The sequence below is a fragment of the Dipodomys spectabilis genome, unplaced genomic scaffold (assembly GCF_019054845.1).
Source record: "Dipodomys spectabilis isolate Male_0828 unplaced genomic scaffold, ASM1905484v1 ptg000187l, whole genome shotgun sequence".
NCBI classification, from domain to species: Eukaryota; Metazoa; Chordata; class Mammalia; order Rodentia; family Heteromyidae; genus Dipodomys; species Dipodomys spectabilis.
In genome coordinates this window covers 9,616,669-9,633,473 of record NW_024870864.1, presented here as the reverse complement: position 1 = coordinate 9,633,473, position 16,805 = coordinate 9,616,669, and the positions used below count along the sequence as shown (strand labels likewise).

Sequence of the window (16,805 nt, the reverse complement as noted above, 5' to 3'; positions counted from 1 at the left end):
GCAGGGAAGGCTAGGCCCTTACTCAGCTCCCTGGCAACACAGCTGCGCTCGCGCGTAGGCTGGCCAGGCCTCTCGCCACTCGCCCATCCTCTGGACGTCTCCCTCTCCCTCGCCCATCCTCGGCTCTTGCACGACGTTTTTATTTCCAAGGTGATTTGGAGGATGCTTTCTTTTGGCTTTGCTATTCAGTCCATTAATATCAGAAGCTGTGAATTTTTTTTTTCTCCAGGAGACTTTTCTCTCCGCTTCTTCTCATTTCCAAGTTGATTTGTTCCCAAATGATTTTAATATGGCCAAGAAAAAAAAAACAGGGTTCAGGAGCACACAGTCAGACTCCATGAAACCTGGTGCCTCTGCTTTCTTCCAGGTCGCTCCCAGGAAAGAAAGTTTCCCGTGGATCTCTTTTAGGCAGCCCTTTTGGAGGAACTGGGAGGAAAGGGGTGTGTGTAGGGGGGTGTCTTTCTCTCCTCTCTCCGGTTTGTTTTGTTTCAGAGGAGAGGAGGAAGAGGCAGGTGCTGTCTATCACTGCCACCTCAGGGTGGGAAACACCTCAGTGCAGTTTTGGTGTGTCAGGTATCCACCCTTCTTCAGATACAAAAACAACACACCACCACAGTATAAACGAGATCTCACGGTTGTCCCCTTTTGCGCTCTGGTTGTTTGTTATACAAGTATATAAAACAGTCTGGGTATGTATTATGCTTTAAATTTTCTGGTTTGGTCCCTCCTTCCTTGAACTTCAAAAATAAAAAATAAACCAGTCTCCTCGGTCCATCTCTCAATCGATCGTCTTTTCCTCCAAGGGCGTGCGCGCCGGCACGCCTGTGTTTGGGCGGAGGGGGAGGCGGTGGATGAGCCCGGGCTCGGGCCGGGTGCAGCCCAGGTGGCCGGGTCTGCGCTGCAGCGGCGGCGGCGGCGGGCGGCAGCGGCGGCTGGGCGGCGGCGGCTGGGTGGCGGCGGCAGCGGCGGCAGGGACGGCGGCGGTGCTGACCGAGGCTTCGGAGGCGGCGGCGGCGGCGGCGGCCCTCTTCGCGCGCCCCTGGCCTTCACTGCACACTTGTCTGCAGCCCGTGGTGTGGCGGCGGCGTGTCGGCGCTCACGGTGCCCACCTGCGAGTAGACGTCGTCGGGCGTCTGCTGCTGGATCCCCGGTGGCGTCATCCGCTTCTCCTTTTGGCGCCGGTTGCAGAACCAAACCCGCACGACTTCTTTCTCGAGTTGTAGGCTGTCGGCCAGGTTGGTGATCTCCTGCGCCGAGGGCTTGGGGCACTTGAGGAAATGGCTCTCGAGCGCGCCCTTGACGCTCACCTCGATAGAGGTCCGCTTCTTGCGCTTGCGGCCCTGGGCCGCGATCTTGTCGATGCTCGTGGGGCTGCCGGTACTCGAGTCCGCCTCCTCCAGCCACTTGTTCAGCAGCGGCTTGAGCTTGCACATGTTCTTGAAGCTCAGCTGCAGGGCCTCGAAGCGGCAGATGGTGGTCTGCGAGAACACGTTGCCGTACAGCGTGCCCAGCGCCAGCCCCACGTCGGCCTGCGTGAAGCCCAGCTTGATGCGCCGCTGCTTGAACTGCTTGGCGAACTGCTCCAGGTCGTCGGACGTCGGCGTGTCCTCGTCCGAGTGCGGATCGTGGTTGTTGAGTCCCGGCCCCGCGCCGCCACCGTGGTGCGGCGGTCCCTGCGCGTGGTGCGGGTGCGGCGGGTGCGGGTGCGCGTGGTGATGGTGATGGTGATGGTGCTCGGCTAGCTCGGGGGTGTCCCCGCGCACCAGCCCCGGGTGCACCAGGCTCTGGGCGCCGCCGCCCGCGCCGCCACCGCCGCCGCCGGGCCCGGGGGGCGCGCTCAGCATGCCGTTCACCGTGAAGCCCCCGGGCTGCGAGTAAAGCAGACTCTGCGGCGGCGGCTGCTGGCCCCCGGCCATGGACGGGAGGTGCGCGGCGGCAGCGGCAGCGGCGGCGGCGGCGGCAGCGGCGGCGGCGGCCCCCCAGCCCCCGGGGTGGCCCTGATGTGGGGGCGGCGGCGGGGGTCCCAGGTGCGGCGGCCCCCGGTGGTGCAGCGCGGTGCCGGCGTGCAGATCGTCGCGCCCGGCGCCCCCCTTCACGTCGGGGCCCTGCGGCGGCGGCGGCGGCGGCTGCGGCGGCTGCTGGGGGCTGCCAGCCATGCCCACCGCGCTGCCCGACCACGGCGAGCTCGCCTCCACGGCGGCGGCGGCGGCGGCGGCGGCGGCGGCGGCGGCGTGGGGCAGGGCCGTGACCCACTGGTGCGCGTGGCTCAGCATATGGCCGCCGTTGCTGGCGGCCATGGCCCCCTGCATGAAGTCGCTCTGGACCATCTTCACGGAGGATGGATCCCCCCGGTAGGCGCCGGAGGTGACGGCGGCGCTACCGGGCTGCATGCCACCGCCGCCGCCCCCTGCACCGCCGCCGCCGCCGCCGCCGCCGCCTCCGCCGCCGCCGCCGCCGGCCCCCGCCGCGTCCGAGTGCACAATGGAGCCGGCCGCGAGCAGGCTGTTCCCCGGCAGGTAGGGGTTAGAAGCCGCCGTGGCCATGCCGCTCCGCTCCCGCCACCCCACCGCCGCCACCACCGCCGCCGCCGCAGCAGCAGCCGCGGCCGCCGCCGCCGCCGCCGCCGCCGCGCCCCCCCGCCTCCCGCCTCCTCTCCCCCCTCCTCCTGCCCCTCCCCTGCCCGGGGCCCCCGCCGCCTTCGCCGCCGCCTCCGCCGCCGCCTCCGCCGCCTCCGCCCCCGCCGCCGCCGCCGCCGCCGCCGCCGCGGCCCCGGGCTGCAGCTGCAAGGCCGCTCGGCAGGGCGCGGGGGTCGCCGGCCGGCCTTGGTCAGCAGCAACGGCAGCAGCAACCGCAGGAGCAGTGCTGTGGGGAGGGGGGCTCGCTGGTCGGGGCGGGCTCCGTGGCCAGCCCTCGCAGGGGGGGTCGTGGCCGCCCCCCGGCCCCGGCGCTCACGGCTAGCTCCAGCGGGGCTCGCCGGGCGGGGCGGGACGGGCTCTCGGGGCGCTCTCCCGGGGCGCGCGGAGTCCACCTGCTAAGTGAAGGTTTTCTCGGGGAAACAACAAAGAAAGAAGGTGTCCCCTCCTTCCTGAGCCAAAGTAAAGACGGCCGGTGACCGGCCCCGCCGCGCTCCTTCCCGGCTGCGAACTCTTCTCCTCCTCGCCAACACTTTTCACTCGTTCCTCCTCCGAGTAGTTAAAACTTTTTTCGTCCTGGAAGGCGTGGTGAGGCGGGCTGCTCGCGCGTGCGGAGCAGCAGAGGGGCGACGGGCTCCGGCTCTCCCCCTCCGGTCCTCTCTTAGCAAGTTTTGTTCTGTCCTACGAAAACTTCTTGCGATCGTGCATTTCTCTGAAGTTGCTATTGCCAGAGCTCTGGATGGCCTCTGAAACAAGCGTCCTTGTGCATTCTCCTCGCGACACGCACAGTCTGATGCGACATCTTTCCTTTTGGGCAGAAATTAGGAAACAAATATAACAAGGAAGGAAGAAAAAAAAAAAGGAACAGGCAAAAATGATGTCGAATTGCTCTGTTACCTTGCTGCTGACGGTTGGGGTTGTTGGTGTTTTATTTTTTTCCCAGCAGTTGTCTGGAGAAGGAGGAGGAAGAAGAGTGCATTGGTAGAGGTTGAGGTGTGTGTGTGCATATAGGGGATCCTTGATACACAGACCAACTCCAGTGGGCACGTTCCACTGCTCGCAGAGTGCACCGACGGCGGGCGGCTGGAGCTGGCCAAGCCGGAGCAGAGTTGCCTCGCTCTGCGCCCTGGTTCGCGCTCTCTCTCTCTCTCCCTCTCTCACTTTCTCTCTCCCTCTCTCCCTCCCTCTCTCTCTTCCTCTCTCTCTCTCGGGCGCCCGCACTCGCTCCGCGATCTGACAGTTCGCTCTCTGTCCCTCCCTCTCAGAGCAGGGACTGTCGAATGTTTACCCTCCGCCGCAAGCGCGCACCCACCACCACACTTTCCCAAATACAAGGAAGTCGAGCACCAGGGCTCCCGCTGATTGGCTACCTGCTGGGTGATTGGCAGGCCCGGAATGACTGGCTCAGGACGCGCGGCCCCCCTTCCGGCCGTTCCGATTGGTTGCTTTTTAATTTAGGCAGAGCGTCGTAGAAGCTGGAAATCTGTCGCCCCCCCTCCTTTGCTCCCTCCCCATCGCCTCTTTCCCCTCCCCGCCAACCCCCTCCCGTCCCCTCCGCCACATCTTAACTCTTAGTGTCCGGCCCAAACGTTGGCGTTCCCTCGCCGGCTCCGTGCGTTCGGGATAATTCTGGGAGGGGAGGAAGAAAGGAGAGCGAAAAAGAGAGGGAGGGGACGAAGAAGAGGAGGGGGGAGCGATTGGGAGGAAAACGAAGGGGTGGGGGTTGGGGAGAGGGAGAAAGAAAAATAGCAACCGAGCCACCCCGCCCTGTGCTGCACCCGGACCCCACCACCCCCTCGCCGGAGATTTGTAAAGCGCGCGTCACAGATGCACCATTCAAGCTAATACCTATAGACAGATGTGTCCCCAGTGGGTTTTCAAAGTTTCCTCTCCTCTCCACGCGCCGGCCCCCATCTCCCTCTCGGTGGGGGTGAAGGGGAGGTCGCCTCGCCGGGAACTCAGGTGGCCGCGATCCTTGGAAATCCGCCACCGCAACTTTCTGCAGCCGCGGCGCGCCGGCGGCAGCCCTCTTTGTTTAAGTTCTCGGGTGCCATCATCTGGGAAACCCGCAAGCCCAGGACCTGCGCGGTGCCGGCGCGTGCGAGACGGACGGCTCTCGGCCGTGACTCGCTCTCCCCACCCCCCTCTCCCTCTCCCCCCTTCTCCCTCTCCGGTGCTCCCTCCCTTCCCTTCTTCCCACCCTCCTCTGGGATTCATGCAAGTAGCGTGCGTGCCCTTGTGAGTTCGGAGGGTGCTGGTCAGCGGAGCCTCGCCACGTATTTGAAAAGCAATCAGTCCGACCTTCCCCCATACATTCATCGTAAGTGTATTCGCCCCTGATTCCTCCTAGGATTCCCTTTGGAATCCAGCCGGAGTGGTCCACACAACTGGGGTGCATTAACCTCGCTCTCCACCGTGTGTGTGTGTGTGTGTGTGTGTGTGTGTGATTGTTATTAGCGGTGGTGTTTTGCTTGCTCGCTTTCTTGGAAATGGGTGATTTCCACTCCCCCTTTCTTTTCTATCTCTGATGGATTTTGCATGGTGGATAGGACTGGCAGCTACAAACGCTTCCTCAGCCCCTACCCGGCTGCTGAAAGAGTTAAGGGGGCCGGGAGGGGGAGTGTGCTGGGTAGGCGGGAGAAGCGGGGGTGGGGTGGAGTAGGGTGGAAGGGGGGGGGGACGCGGCCAAGCGGAAACGCTGCACAGAGGAACCTCAGCGAACCAAGAAAAAGGAGAAAGTGGCAACGAAAACAAGAGCAAATTGAACCCTCCTCGGGGATTTCCAATGAACTAACCCAATTCGGACATTCAATAAATACATGGTTTCTAATGAGTGTGCGTGTGCATGCACCCCACGCTCCCAGCTGCGGGTGCGCGGGCCGTAGAGCCTCCACTAAGTCCCCAGTCCTGAACGGCGGCCCTGGATGTAGGGTGTAGTGGTAGGACGGTCGGGATGCCTCGGTTATAAAGTGAACGGGCCTGCTCTTCTCCTCTCCCGAGGCAAGGTTCCTGTGTCCAGCGCAGTTAGTGGAACTCACTGCCTGAGCTCTGTAATCCAGAATTATTAGTACGCAGCCTCTATGCGGTCTTAAGATTAGCACGAGAAGCGTAGAATTTATATAGGATCTCGTCCAGCTCCTGCTTGCCGGTGAAAGATACCATCGTAGGTAGGTTGCAGAAAAGCATTTTTTTTTTTTTTTTGGCCAAGGAGTAGATCTAAAAGACAGCGATAACCAATCCCCAAACAGAACGAATTTCTTCCCTTCACGTTCCCCAAAGCCTCCTTTTTATATTTATGTATGAGGATATGTATATATATAAAATAGAACACAGATTTCATTGAATAAATCTGAGATCTCCAGGTGCAGACGTTTGAATAGTCGGTGCCAGCACCCCGTGTTTTCCTTTCCTGCCGATTTTGCTTGGATCCGGCTCAAAAACCGAGAGTCTCGTGGTTTTGTTTACACTGAATGGGGAGGATAGGAACAGAGCCACGGGGCCGCCTTTCATTAATATACAGTGAGGATTTTGTCTAAATTACTGCTATGAATTTCACAGTACACGCTTTCAAAAGCAGTCTCAGGTGGCCCGATGAAACGTGATAGCGCCTTTGCAAACAGATCCACTTTCTTTCTTTCTTTGCAAGCCGTGTGTGTGTGTGTGTGTGTGTGTGTGTGTGTGTGTGTGTGTGTGTGCGCGCGCGCTTGCGCTTGCGCTTGCGCTTATGGGAAGCCTCCCCAAAACGCTGTGCTCCTCGATAACAGAAATGCACTTCTGTTCCGAGGTCTGGCCCCTTCTACCTCCCCCCTTTCCACGTACTTAGTTCTCGAATCGCTCCCCAGCCTCCCTTACCCCCGCCCTCCCTTATCCACCCCCTCCCTTCGAGGAGTGTGATTGTTTTGTCTGGGAAAAAAAAAATCCAAAGTATATAACAAGGGGAGAACAGTTAGTGCTGATTTTCATTTGCATACATTTTCATATATTTTGGTGAAAATAATAGACTAGTGAGAGCTGGGCTTACAGGAGTCAGTGTGAGGAGAGGCTAAGGATGCACCGGTTCTGGAGAATTGAGAATATACCTTCTTCTCCACACCCTAGGCACCTTATTTTATTTTTAAAAAATAAACACCTCCTTTTATTTAAAAACATAACCTTGGAAGTTTGCTCGGTAAGTGTTTTTCATTTTCTTTCCCTGCTTTCTCTTTCATCCTCTCCTTCCTTTCTGGTGTATTTATTTATGTACTTGTAGGTTGGGGAGCTTATTTTCATTGCTTGGGACAAGAGAGGGTTCACAGAGGAACTGCCTGAAAGAAGGAAAGCGAAGTGTGTTGGAGGGAGAGCATAAAAAGTCCAACCCTGCTAAAATATTACATAAAAGATGGACTCATTCCAAAGATACACACACTGCAAGGTTCTTTACTCTTGGGGGGGGGGGGAGAGGCATAGAATGCTATTAATTTTAATTGTTGATCATGAGGGGGGAAAGCCTTGGAAAAAGAAGTGATTACTACAGTGTATAAATACTTCTTATTTTCTTAGGGAATGAAAACTAGAGGGGAAGAAGCCCCTTCTGTAGCTAGTAGGAAGGTACAGAGCTGTGGGGAGCCTGTGGGATTGGAGGGGGGCTCACGATCGGAGCAAGGGGATGGGGTAAGGAGGGGGGCCGGGGAAGGGAGGGCAGAGAGCTGGTGAAGGAGGAAGCGATGAGGGAGAAGAGGCAGGAAGTCAATGCACCTCTGGTTAATGCTGTGTCTGGGAGCAAGAGGTTGAGTTGCAGCCTCCCAGCTCAGTAGTGAAAGCTTATCAGGAAAAGGGTGATCAATCAAAACTAACCAGGACATCTCTGTACTTTATCCCCAAAGGAGGCTGGAGCTTCAGCATTGAAAACTACATTTTACAGTGTCTTTTTTTTTTTTTTGACAGCCCTGTGTGCCCCCCTTCCTTATCACTGTTCGATTTTTTTTGTCAAAATTGAGGGTACACTTACTACAAGCAGTAATGACAGAAATTTGGCCGAAGGAAATAGCTTGACCATGTCCAGGTTGTTGTGAATGTCTTGCCTTAGTGAAATAGGCCAGAGATGATTTTACAAAAGCTTTTGTTTTTTATTTTTTATTTTTATTTTTAGTCTTGTTCTTGTAAAGGAAACTGTGTCTGGGGTGTTGGGGGTGGGGTGGGGGAAGCAAACGGCTGGAATTTTATTACACTTTTGTACACCTTGCAATTTCGAGTTGGTAATTTATTTGGAAACAGTTGATGCCAAATCAATGAAATGGTTTGTAACAAGGGAGGAAGAGGTTTCGGCGGGGGAGGGGGGGGGGGGCAAAGATTCGCCAGTTTTCCACTCCTTGTTTATGTGCTTGGCAGCATTGCATTTGACTGAGGTTAACTCTGTGTGCTCCGTTGGACCAGATGCCATATAGAGCTGCTCCCTGAAGATCATTTGTTTCCTTGATGGGGAACATTTCTGAGCAGAGCATATTGGTTGCCATAGAGAAAGAAATAAAAGGAAGAACACTAGTCACATTAAGCTATATGTTTGTGCACTGGGCTTTAGATAAAAGGACCTTGATTCAGCCAAAGAGAAGAAGCCAAACTAGAGATTTCTAGTGCCACTAAAACTAGCTTTATTTTGTTTTGGACTTTTACAGTTGAAACATATAAGCTAATTTTATTGGTTGTTGTTAATTTTATATGACACGGTTTACTGAACAAAATAAACTTTACTCAGGAGTAGCACCATGAGCTAGTCAGCAGGGGGCGCACTGAATCATTGTAGCTAGTGCTGAGTAAAATGTAGCCGGTTCAAAAGCAAATCTGCTCTTCCAAACTTGCCAAAGGAACAAACACCTCTACCTTTCTATGCATATTCACGAGTCGTGGATGCATAGCATAACACAGAGTTTTTAAAATATGAGGACAATGACTCCCCTATTCCTTCCCCCCCCCTCTGCGAAATGGTTCAAGAAAGAAACAGAGTGCAAAAGAGAGATCTCCCTAGAAATGGGTTGTGAAAGCAAGGATACTTAAAAAAAATATTACCACAGTTACCTAATAGGATACTTAAGACACTATCTTTACAGTTGTGTTCCCCGCCCCCCGGGGAGGAGGGGGAGTCAAGAAAACAAAATGCATTCTGTATTATCTGTTAAATAATGGATTTTCTTCAACTTGACACACATTTGGCCCTCTAAATAAAACTCGAAGCAGTAAAGATATATCCAAGTGCCCAAGATCTCTTTTAGTTCAGGTGATATTGAGTGGCTACTTTTATTTGGGATGATTTCGGAAAGACTTTGGATTTACTCTTGAAAAGAAAGACTTGATATTCAAAGGGCAATACCAACTAGCCATAGTTAGAGATCTGTCTTTTAGCCCAATATTACTTAATCCAGTTGCAGAAGCCTTTAAATAAAAAGTTTCTGCCTGAAAGATTTTTAAGTTCTGTGAAAGAAGAAAGTTTATCATGGTTAAAGCATGAAAAAAAAAAGATATGTGGAAATCTTCCTAAAATAGTGAAGGGCAGATCCTGGCGGTGTGAGGCATCAGTCAGTTTGTTTCTCTGGAATAGTTTTCCCAAGGAGATTTAGAGAGCGTGACTAAGAAAGAGAAGCCAGCAGTGACTGGAAGTGTGAAGCTGCCTTGCACGGTTAGCTGGCCTACTGCACCTGCAAATGTGGCAAAGAACCTGCCAGGAAAGGCACGATTCCGAAAGCTTTGCTGTTCCTCTGCTGCAGGGAAACCCGCCACCCATTTCTTTCCAGCTGAGCTCCCAGCCAAGCAGGGTCCAGTAGTGAGACGTTTTCTTTGAAACTAATTTTAGTAAATCAGGGATTGGATTGAAGTAGTAGTTCATCTTGGAGGGTTGAGAGATTAGGCAAATAGACTAAGCAAAGGGGACACACTGAGACACTTTAATTCTATGATTTTCATCCTCAAGCGTTTGCATTTGAAGTCAGAAAATATACTATCAGATTTTGTGCTAATAAAACAAAGTGGACCAGAACAGAGGGAACTGTAATCTGAGCTCAAATGTGGCTTTTTCTCAGCGCTCTGGACAATTCAGACAAAAGAATTCTAGGGGATATCCACATGAATTGGACAAATAGTTCAGTCTCAAAGCTCTACCTCTAGCTTATTTTGCATTCCCATGGTTGTCTAGAGCATTTAAAAATATTTTACAGAAGGGAACTTTTCTATTAATTTGGATATTTTACAAAACCACGGGTGACATGATCATTATACATACTTAGAGCAAGCCTATGTAGGAATCATTCTTCCTGAGATCTATGATTGTTCTAGGTTGCTGTTTAATTTCCTTTCGTGCAAATGTGCTTTAAAAAGATCAGGGAAGTAAAACATTCTCGGTCCTCTTGATTTCTACATTTTTAGTTAACCTGTAGTAAAAGAAACAGTATATGAATTCTACGCAATGCAACAAGTTAACTGGAGAAGAGCTGGACATTATAGGGAAATCCTTCAGCATTCTGTCATGAATTGAGGAGTGGAAATGATCAAGCTAAGTATGAACTAAGATCCAAACTGCTAGACAAACCTACAGACTTTTCAATTGTTGGAGACAGTGAAATTGCTTTTGCCAAATGAGAAAATGAAGACTATTACCTGGGTCAAATGTACAAAGTGGGTGTTTACTAATTTGCTTCTGTTTGAGAATGATGAAGTGCTCCATACTGCTGTAGAGTGGAAGCACAATTTCCCTTAGCATCTACACATGAAAATGTTCAACATGCCATCCACATCATGTGTTCTATACAAAGAGAAAGGCTCTGCAAAAGTAGCTTTTGATGGGAAAAGAATTTATTGTGTGGGTACTGCAACACTTGTTCTTTGGGTTGCTAAGGGTTTGGAAGTGTGGGTTCAATTTTATTCCCTCTCCACCTACATTTTTCATATCACTTTGATAACTGATTATCTGATCTGGAGAAAAGGAGAAGGAATATAGAACTTTTTTTTTTTAAAGATGAGGTAGAAGGAATAACTAAATCTAAATGTTCCATGATTTCTCATTCTAAAGTAAGAGGCTTTCATTCTGATACTTAGAGAATAGCTTTAAACTACAGGGCATTTCAGATTGTGGAAGATAAATTAAGAAGGCATAGTAAGTAAGTTGGTAATCAAGTATGCACTTTTGAAAGAACCTATTTTCAACTGTTTGCCCAGTCTAGCTGTGAATGTGCACCTGACAAGTTTGATAATGAACACTCCCAATGGCTGGGGAAGCAGAACTGCTCCTTCTCCTTTCTTCCCCCCATCATTCTCTCTGCTCACTCCCAAACTAGTGGTCTTCAAAATCAGATCTGTAGTAGGTTAGGTAACAGGGAGCCCGGCTCAGTGACCAGTACAGCCATATTGGTGATGCTGATTCATTGATTTAAAAAAAAAAAAGTGAATTCTCTCTCAGCTAGAAAAAATATTTCAAGGTCAACTTGGTGTGTGTGTGTGTGTGTGTGTGTGTGTGTGTGTGTGTGTGTGTGTGTGTGTGTGCATTTTAAAGAACAAAGCCCAGAAATATTAGCTCAGCTTTCATAAAGGGGTGCTAGGTTATTTTGAGCTTGTAGTCATTCTAAAATTGAACCTGAAGCACACTTCTTGGACCAAACACTCCCTACTCCTATCTATTTTACAATACCTTCTCTCTGGGTTGGAATCAGGAGTCTTGAGGTGGATAAGGGAGCCACTGTGGCATGCTGTTAGAAAGCAATTCTTGCACTTTGGATGCTTCTTTCTTTTCTTTTTCTATTAGAGACTTTTTATTTTTACATTTGAACTTAGCTATTATCGGAGGAGCTGGGTACAGACTGCAGTCTGTCAGTCTGTTCTTTTCTACCAGATAATGCTCTTAGAAGCTCATTCTTCCCCTATGTTGAAATTCCCACTTCAGGACTCTGTTCTTTCCCCGGGCCAACCGTACCCAGTGCCTCAGGGTATCTACCAGAAGAGATTGTTCTTGTTACTCACTTAAAAATAAAACCTTCATATTAGGTGTTTGCAGCAACATAATTTTTAGGGCTAAAATTTCTGGTCGAGATTTTGGTTGTAGTGACCTTATTCGAGGTAGCTTCTTGCAGCTCAGGCTGATTAGTCACAAGTTAAAAGTTAAGTGTCCAGTATTGCCTAGAGTGCTCCCCCATTTTTTTTAAAAAAGAGAGCCAGCTTAATAAAGCCCCCACAGGGGGGGTAAGGTCCCAAGCTTAGAGTGGCACTTGATAGATGTAGAATGTTTAGTATCAAACCAGTGCAAAAAAAAATTCTCCAAAAGTGAATACATATAATTCAAATGGTATGGGCTGTGTTTCCTTTATTTTTTATTCGCATCACACACACGTACACACACACACACACACACACACACACACACACACACACACACCGATCAAGTAAAACTTCAGTTTTTTAGTTTCCTAAAATAATAATAAAAAACTGATTTATTCCCCTCTCCCCAGGTGCCTAGCAGAGGTTCCCTTTCGGAGTTAAGGTATAAGAACGTTCCCCTTGAAAGGTTTTCCTTGGAGACTGCAGCGCTCCGGGCTCCCATTCCACAGCGGAAGGGACCTCTTTTTTGTCCCCCTCCCATTTCTGTGATTTCTGGGCACCGAAATGGACTCTTTCCAAATCAGTGGTAAAATGTGGAGCCTCGGGGCTAAGCTTGGCGTCCTTAGGTCGCATTCTAACGACATTTATTTAGAGCGCAGTTTGCATAATACAATTACAAGGATCCTTTACTCTCCAGCTCTCTCCAAATGCTGCCCAGCAAGGTCTTTCAGAACACGGAAAGGCCTGCAGGAGTCGAGTTAGCATTGTCTCTCCCCTCCCTCCCCCAACCACCTCAAGTACAAGAAAAAGGGACCGCGAGGCAAAAAAAAAGGCCAAGTGAGAAGAAGGTAAAAGGAGTGAAGTGGAGAAAGAAAGAAAGAAAAAAAGCGGACAGGAAACTGGAGACAGAAAAAGATAGGAGAAAGAAAAACAGGGGTGGGGGAAAAGAACCCTCGAATGCTGAGTCATCCGCACAGGTCACTAGAAACCGGGTGCAAATCGCACCCATCTCCAGGGTTTGCCTCTCACTGGGCCCAGGGAGCTGGGGCTTTCAGCTCGGCGCCGCCCGCCCGCCTTTGTCACCAGCACGGTGCGCGCAGCCACCGGCTCCCGCGGCGGGCTTTGTTCGGTGGGAGCCCGGCAGAACCCGCGTCCAGCCGCGTCCCCGCCCTCCCTGGGCTAAGGACGGAGGGGGTGGGGACAGCGTGCCAGGGATGGGGACCGGGGCAGCACCGGCGGGCGCCCGGGACCTCTTCTCTTCGCTCCCTTTCGTAATTGAGCTGTTCTCCCCTTGGGGAGGGGACCCGGCTTGGTGGGAGGGGAGACCGGATAGGGGGAGCGTTCTCAGGCCCTCGCCAGGGCAAGGGACAACTCTCCGTGCATCTGTGCAAGGATTTTTTTTTTCTTTCAAATCGTATGTTTGTATGCATGCAGAAATGGATGGATGCATGGATGGATGGATGAAGACAAACGTTGAACTGGGTCCCACGTTCTAGGCTTTCTGGCTTAGGTTTGGCGGCGGCTGGGCATCACAGGTGAAGGCTTCTCGTCACCCCCTAAGATCTGTTCTCCAGAGGGGCTTTGGGGCCACGGGTGGGCGCTGTGGACGGACTCGGGGCGGAGGAGGCTGACACCCATAGCGCGCAGCTCTCGGTGGTGGAGGCCTGTGGTGGGGGACAAAGAGGTAGACACTGGAGCAAGCAGAGACCAGCGCGCAGCGCACCCACGCAACTCTGCGCGCACCCCGCGGGGCGGGGGGGAGACGCTCCCGCAGAACCCCTACCCCTCAGAGCCCAGGCTCCTGCCTCTGGAAAGTTCGGCTGGTGCGCAATCCTCTCCCTTGCCCCTACCAGTACATTTAGCTAGCGGCGTGTGAACGAGTGTCGCCCTCTCCGAAGCCACCCCCTAAAGGTGTGGGCATCTTGTAAGAGTTGCTGCTCTGTTATTGTTTGTCAAACAGGCCCTTTCTCTTGGGAGAGGGTCGAGGGGCATGTGGTGGATCCCGGGCCAGGATTACATTAATCAAAGCATTATTTCCCTAGAGAAGCCGAACACAAATGAGAGTAAATCCTGATAAAATTGGATCGCGGAGAAATGGAACGCTTTAAGTAATCTGCGTTGCCAAAAGAGAGAGATGGGGGGGGGGGGGAGAGAGAGAGAGAGAGAGAGAGAGAGAGAGAGAGAGAGAGAGACTCACATTAAAAAAAAAGCTATGTGTTTTAAGGCAAAATCTGTACATCTTTGGCCTTAGCTTGACTGCTGGATCTAGGTCAGTGGATCTCCTTTAGTGAGAAAGGGCCGTGGTCACTGTGGGGTTCAAGGTTCACAAAATCAGATTTCAGGACCCCAAGCTCCTGCCAGTCCTTGAGGAACCCCCAGGCCGGGCCAAGTCCTTTTGGGCGCGCCTGTGAGGTTTTGAACTCCGTTTCTCTGGGAACATGGCCCTCAGTTTCCCGTGTGATCGAGTTTTAGGGTGGGCAACACTCCATCTGTGTGTGTAGGGAGTGCCAGGCGAGGGTGCGGGTAACCCCCCCCCCCCCCAATCCCTACTTCTTGTCCTAAGGTCCACTGAGTTCGCGTCCTCAGGGTGCATTCCCAGGTGGCCTCAGGTCGTTGCTCTCGGCCCGGGGAAGAGTTTGTGTTTGGGGAGACCAGTGGGGAAGCCAAGAGCGAAGTTCTCCTGAGAGACTTCTGGTCCTTTCTTCCCCGCCAGGAAGCAATACTTGCACTTCATCCTCAAGTGGTAGGAAACTTTCCGATGCCTTGTGCAGCTCTGCAGGAGAGAAAAAAAGGAAAAGCTCTCCCTCCCAGCCCCACCGTAAGAATGGAGTCAAACAGGAGAGAGATCCCCCCAGCCACCCCAGGCCTCTTCCAGCCCCAGGGATAGGAAATCGGACTGCGACGCCCGCGGCCCTTGATGGTGACAAGCGTTGACAACGGCCGGCCAGACTCTTCTGGTGAGCACTAGCCTCAGTTTCCCCTCCCCACCCCAATAGGAGAGGCGAGGGGTGGCGAACCCCTTGGGGTTCGACCCCTACTATACTGAGTCAGGCTGGCAAGACTCATGCAGGGCGCCCAACGCGCTGCGCCCTCTGCAGGTGGGCGCCGGGAGGGCACGCGCTCCTGCTCCGGCCGCGAGGGGCCGCGAAGGTGCCCAAATCCAAGCCACCCGCCCCCCTCCCTCACCCCCCTCCTACCGCTCGGCGCGCACAAGCACAGCCGCCGCTCCAGGTACGCGGCGCCTGCGGGCTTTCAGGGGAGTTTCTGACGCGAGTGGTGCGAGACGCTGGACTGGCCGGGCGGGAGGGTAAGAACCAGGCAGTGCCACCCAGGGAGGCGTCACCCACCTCCCCAGACCCTCTCACGTCCCTGGTAGGCTGCTCCGCTCCCGCCCCTTCTCCAGTCTGTCCCCGGGGCAGCGATCGCTGCTGCCAGCTGCGGTGCGCGGCGTTCCCAGCCGGTGAAAAGCCCGGCTGTCACCTTGCAGGGCGGGGCGGAGCTGTCTCACCTAGACGAGCCCGACTCTCGGAGCGGACGTTTCATTCGTGGTCTGGCGGAAGGAGCGGTGTGCGCGTGTGCGCGCGCGAGTGCGGGGCGCGCGCGAGTGCAGAGCGCGCGCAGGGCAGGGTAGGGCAGGGCAGCGCAGGGCAGCGCAGGGCAAGAGGAGCTGCAGAGGCTCTGGCACCAACCTGTCCTTTCTAGTTAAATCTGCAGACGTAGAGCTTATCAACACCCCTTCTTCCTACAGCTCTCTATTTGTGCATCTCGCTCCTTTCTCTATTTGGTTCCCAAAGAGATCTTGGTTGTGACCCGGGGATGTTTTGGGGCTCCCTGCCCCAGGAGGACCAGGGTAAAACGGAGAGGGGCACAGTCAGCTAGAATTACCCCCTGAGAACATTTCCATCATTCAGCTTGCTCTTAGGACTGGGTTCCACACATCAGGAAGCCACGTTAGGGGGTGGACATCTGCTTGCTTTCTGCCTTGGCCTCAAGGAAGTTGTTATTGTTATTATTAGTGTGGGGAAAAAAAGAGAGGAGGTAGAACATAGTCTTTAGCTGACCAACTGTGGTCCCATGGTGAGATTTCAACTTACTCTTTTCTAGTGATGGGACATTGTAGGGGGAAATAAAGACACCCACACTTTTTCAGTTTTGAAATCATACTCCCTATCTGTGATAGCTACAATTTCATACAAAGCAGGAGATGTCAGTGATCTCTCAGAGAGATATCAGAGAGACAGAGAAAGAGGGAGGGGAGACTAAGACTGGTAGAAAAAACAAAACAAAACAAAGTTGGGCCCAAATAAATTCCTTCTTCTTAAAACATTAACTAGGGACTCCCTGTTTTCTCCTTCCTGGGGACCCACTCAGTTTATTTTTCAACGGGGAAATAGGATAGAAAAAGTCAGGAAAAAAAGGGCTTAACTGTTTTCTCCTTCACGGAATCCAATTGCCATACTAATTTTGATGACTGGAGGTGATGACCACAAAACAAAACAAAACAAAAACCCACCAACAACTTCCTAGTGTTTGGTCTGTCTTTTCTTGGCCATAACATTTACACCTGAGGCTTTCCCATACCTTGGACATATATTTGTTTCTTGGATCAGTTAATATTAGATGCTTTTTCTTGATTGTAATTCTTAGTAAGATCTCTTGTCCTGGAGAAATATTTTAAGTAATATAGACACACACTTTCTGGCTGCCCCAAGAGGCCCTCAGCAGACAGTATCTTGACACAAGATTTCAATCACTCCTTTTCATAAGATAAATTAGAGGCAGTTACATTTTAACAAAGAATGTTAATGGTAAAATGTTAGTGTTTCAATAGATGAGCTTTTGTTTTTAGAATCAAAGTTTAGCTTTCCTTTGAATTATTTATCAGGCTGTTTGCCCATAGGCCTTCCTAAGAGAAGGCCAAGGTAAAGGGGGTGGTTTTACTTTTAATTATTTAAAGCATATGTTAACATAATATTTTAAAACTGGCCTTTTAGAAAAACAACAAATAATTGTCTGTCAACACCCACCTTTGGGATTGTAAAAAACAAAAATCAAAATACAACTTAATTACTTTCATACACAACAGTGCTCAGTTAACAGTTAACTAAAATATTGCCT

At 52.2% G+C, this 16,805-nt stretch overlaps 1 protein-coding gene and 1 long non-coding RNA gene across 4 annotated transcripts; both read right to left on the bottom strand.

The window, feature by feature from the left end:
* Positions 1–975: 975 nt before the first annotated feature.
* Positions 976–2,586, bottom strand: Pou3f3 (POU class 3 homeobox 3). Its single transcript, XM_042695455.1, has one exon. The coding sequence runs from the start codon at positions 2,541–2,543 to the stop codon at positions 1,047–1,049; it is 1,497 nt and encodes a 498-aa protein (XP_042551389.1). The 5' UTR covers positions 2,544–2,586; the 3' UTR covers positions 976–1,046.
* A 9,340-nt stretch (positions 2,587–11,926) lies between these two features.
* LOC122121296 lies at positions 11,927–15,260 on the bottom strand. Of its 3 annotated transcripts, XR_006149919.1 has the most exons (4): positions 15,196–15,260; positions 14,238–14,460; positions 13,885–13,994; positions 11,927–13,351 (listed from the first exon to the last, which is right to left on the bottom strand). It is a non-coding gene; the product is annotated as an uncharacterized LOC122121296 (long non-coding RNA). The 3 variants fall into 3 exon arrangements; XR_006149918.1 differs by lacking the exon at positions 15,196–15,260 and having other exon boundaries at positions 14,238–14,639; XR_006149917.1 differs by lacking the exons at positions 13,885–13,994; positions 15,196–15,260 and having other exon boundaries at positions 14,238–14,639.
* Positions 15,261–16,805: the final 1,545 nt, after the last annotated feature.